Raw genomic sequence first — 4,038 nt, 5'->3', positions numbered from 1 at the left:
AGACCATCTACGAAATGTCTTTTGGGATGGACCCTAGCAAGTCCCTTCCAAGTTTAGCCCTACGATATTATAAATTACAAAATTTTAAATGAATTTTTAGTGTTTCCATTTTTTTACTACGTTTTTAAAACCAAAAGCGTATTAAACTCGAATTTTTGCCGTCCCTTTTTATTGCTGAATCAAGTTTTGCTAACTATGGATGAATCTTGACCCTTGCTCTAACAAGCATCTTTTTAGAGAAGAAAAGCTAAGCCATTGATTTATGTAGTCCTGTATCTTACACTTGATGTTCTACAAGATCAATGATCTCAATTGGACTCTCTTATAATTTTTCTAACTGCACGAAGAAAAATCAATTATTTTTTATTAATCTTTTAAGCAACATTGCATAGAACACCAAATAAATCTTCTAATCATGATATGATGGTGATGGTGATGGTGATCAAAGGCATAATACACTCCGTTGGCAATGATTAATTAATTATTATTAAAAATAATTAACCATTTCATCTACATTCACATCTCCCCTACCAAACACCAATCATCGTTGTCATCCACAAAGTCCCACACAAACACCACATCAAAAAAACCCATGTCACCATCTTCTTCAATTCGGACCCGACTCGGTCCCACCTCTTCCTCCTCTTCCACGCCTCTAGATTCCACCATCGTACCCTCTACGAACAGATCTTCGTCCACATCTTCCACAGCATCTTCGGGCTCATCGGGTTCATTGTCATTTTCGTCATAGTAATATCTAGATAAATGATCCAACATTCCCGTTGCGGATTTTCCAGTGTAATTCAATCCGATTCCCTTATCTACAACTCGCCAAGAGGCCAATCGATGGTTCACGGCCACATCGCACGATTTGAGCTTGTGGGTCCCCTTGGCCTTGTAACTAGACTTACAAACAGGGTGGGTGTGGCACCCCGGGCACATAGTCCGGCCACATTTGCCAGTGAATTTGGAGTGGTTCGTGGGCTTTGATGGCGTCTTCGTGTAGAGCCCCGCAGTAGGAGGGGAGTCAAATTTATTGATAACCTTGGATTTGGGCTTTGTCCATGAGGGTGGTAAGATTCTATTGCTCCTAACCATCCCGTGTTGGCGTCCCTCCCTCTTCATTGACTTGAAAGCTGATGGAGTGTGATTAGAATTGAGAAGGCCTTTCGTTTTTGCTCTCTCTATATAGAGAGAGTTTCTTAAGTAGATGCTTGGAAAGGAGGAGAAAGCTTGGAAATCAAGGTTTGATTGCTTGGTTGTTGTCCTTGTAGAGCAAGTCATTGTCTATGTGGCTGTCCAATATAGTCTTCCCTTCATCTTAAATAAATAAAAGCTTATGGGATTTTTATACGTTTAGTGCCTTTCATGTGCAAAGATTCCCATTAGTTGGAGTCATTGTCATAGAACTGTTAGAATAATATCTATTTTTGTTGGAGGAAATTGATATCTTTCCTGAGATTGAGATTATTTTCAAAGAGAAAGAAAAAAAAGGTGGAAATTGAAATGCTGGGAAAGGCGGTGGAAATATCATTTCCTTACAAAGTCCTCCATGTGAGATCCTCAATTAGTCATCTAAACCTGAATAGATTCACAAAGGGATTGATATTCTTAGAGGGAAGATTAGCCTCTTGACTCACTTCGAGGGAAGGGCTAGTTCTCTTTTCATGAGCAAAGACACAATTTTGGTGATAAATTTGTCCATTCCATTATAGAGAAACTAATGAGTGTTCATATAAAATACTCAAGAGATAAACGTAGAACGATCTAGAAATATTTAATAATAAGAATAGAAATAACTAAATAAAGATTAACCTTATATTGACTAGTATCCAAATCAATCCTAGTTGATTAATTTACCCTAATTGCCTAATCTACCATCTAAGTAATCTAATGATCAGATCTTGATATATCCTAGAAGATCTGATATATTCTAAATTCAAACTAATTTATTCCACTCTAGTGGGAACCATCTAGGCTTGTAACATTACACCTGCCTTGAAATCAACCTTGTCCTCAAGATTGGAGATTACCCATCAGTGAAAAATGAGATCTTGCATAGGACTTTCCAAAATTCTTCGCTCTTCTATTCTTGCTCACTTTCTTCTTCTCTTCATCTTGTAACTAGCCATAATTTCATACATTGTCATCAAAGGTTGAGGCAACTTCGTTTTCAAACCATTATCATCGGGCCGTCAAAGCTCATTCGTTGTGTTTTTTAGCATAATTTGAATGTTGATGTACAGATAGTTATGGATGGGGATCATCTTGATGGCGTCGGACAGGTTGAGAGGAATAGAAATGGTAGATTTTTTTGGCGACGACCTTGTCAGAATTGACAACACTGATAATCATCGACGCCTTTCTTTTATGGCTTTTCATTTTTTATTTCTTTCTCTCCGTTTCTTTTCTCCCTTTTTTCTATTTTGTCTTTTCTTTTTCACTGCACAAGCTTTCTTGACGGTGCTCTCGCTGAAATCTTCACTTAGCTTCTGCGGACATGGAGGTTCTTCTAACTTCACACCAATTGATAGTATCATCTTATTGAACTTGGCATTCATAGAAGCTAGATGTCTTTCAATCTCTCTAATTGTCTCATCCCACTGATTCATTGGTACATCGATTTTCTTCTCCATGAGGTCAGATTGTGCTGCTCTTATACAAAATTATGAACCCGAATCGATTCGCAACATGATTGATCTTTTTAGAGGGAAGATCAGCCTCTTGATCTTGACCCACTTCGAGGGAAGGGCCAACCCTCCTTTAATTCGTGCGCAACGACACAATTTTGGGGTTAAATTTCTTCATTCATTATAAAGAAACTAATGAGTGTTTATATAAAGCACTCAAGAGATAAACATAGAAAGATCTTATGATAAGAATAAAAATAACTAAATAAAGATTAACCTAATATTGATTAGTATCCAAATCAATCGTAATTGCTTAATCTATGCTAACTTCTTGCCTAATCTACCATCCAATGATCAAATCTTGATATATCCTAGAAGATCTGATATATTCTAAATCCAAGCTAATGTCTCCACTCTGGTGGGTTAACATCTTCCCATCGAGGCAAATGAAAGGATCCAAGACAAAAGAAAGGAGATGACTGCATGAAGATCGTGAAGAGAAAAAAATTCGAAAAACATAGATGAGCAACAACCATAAATTTGTTAGAAGGGTTGTAACCCTTCGGCAAAATCGCTATGCGTAGCAGAAATAGAAATCACGTTGAACAAAAATTTTACATCAATTTTACCCTTAGCCCAAGAATCTTAGGGTCTAGATGATATGATGGTAATCCAAATAAAACATAAGATAAATAAAATACCTTACAGTTGAGAAGAAACCTTTTGCGTGATCTACTCCTCGAACAGCTACGAACGATCTAATCATCGCGGCACTGCAAGTCGAACCGATGGATTCCTTTCTGTTGCACAAAGGGATTGGGAATAACTTTTATTCTCATATGTGATCTGATCTATATCAGATCCTTGGATGGGAAATAATCTTCCTTTTGATGGAGCTTTGATTGTTTTCTCAAAAACTAGAAGAAGAAGATGAGAACTAGAAGAGAGAGAAAAAGTAAATTGTTGGACCTTTTGGAGAGCACACTTAGGCGTGTTTTTTTTTAGCATGGGAGAGCAGCCAAAAACGTGCCCAATGTGTTTATAGAGTGTTGGTATCCTATCCTTGAAAGCTTTTAAAGTTTCTTTTTCATTTGGATTCAAATCGGTAAAACTAGTAAACTAGTTTTGGGAAACTAGAAACCAAATATAGAAACCAAATATTGTGGGAGTCTTTTTAAAACATTGGGTGACCACCCTAATCTTATAAAAACGTAGCTTGCTGTTGGAGAACAAGGGTATAAGTGGAAAAAAATTAATTCCTATTTTTTTTCTCCTACAATTTCTCCTACCAAATCTCCTATAATCCCTCTTTCTCTTTTCCTAGCAACTCCCTTCCTATTTTTTTGCAAGTGAGACCACCCCAAAATTCATCCCATATGTTTTTCCAACTTGATTTTCCAATTTAAAT

At 36.9% G+C, this 4,038-nt stretch overlaps 1 protein-coding gene across 1 annotated transcript; it reads right to left on the bottom strand.

The window, feature by feature from the left end:
* Positions 1-338: 338 nt before the first annotated feature.
* LOC143862022 (histone-lysine N-methyltransferase trithorax-like protein) lies at positions 339-1,284 on the bottom strand. The gene has a single exon (XM_077373013.1). It carries the CDS (start codon positions 1,282-1,284, stop codon positions 517-519), a length of 768 nt encoding a protein of 255 aa, XP_077229128.1. The 3' UTR covers positions 339-516.
* Between the last annotated feature and the right edge of the window lie 2,754 nt (positions 1,285-4,038).

Source organism: Tasmannia lanceolata, unplaced genomic scaffold (assembly GCF_043159265.1).
Source record: "Tasmannia lanceolata isolate RefF3 unplaced genomic scaffold, GAP_Taslan_0.1 ptg000037l, whole genome shotgun sequence".
Lineage (NCBI taxonomy): Eukaryota > Viridiplantae > Streptophyta > Magnoliopsida > Canellales > Winteraceae > Tasmannia > Tasmannia lanceolata.
The sequence above is the reverse complement of the archived record's forward strand: the minus strand, read 5'-3'. Positions and strand labels throughout refer to the sequence as shown.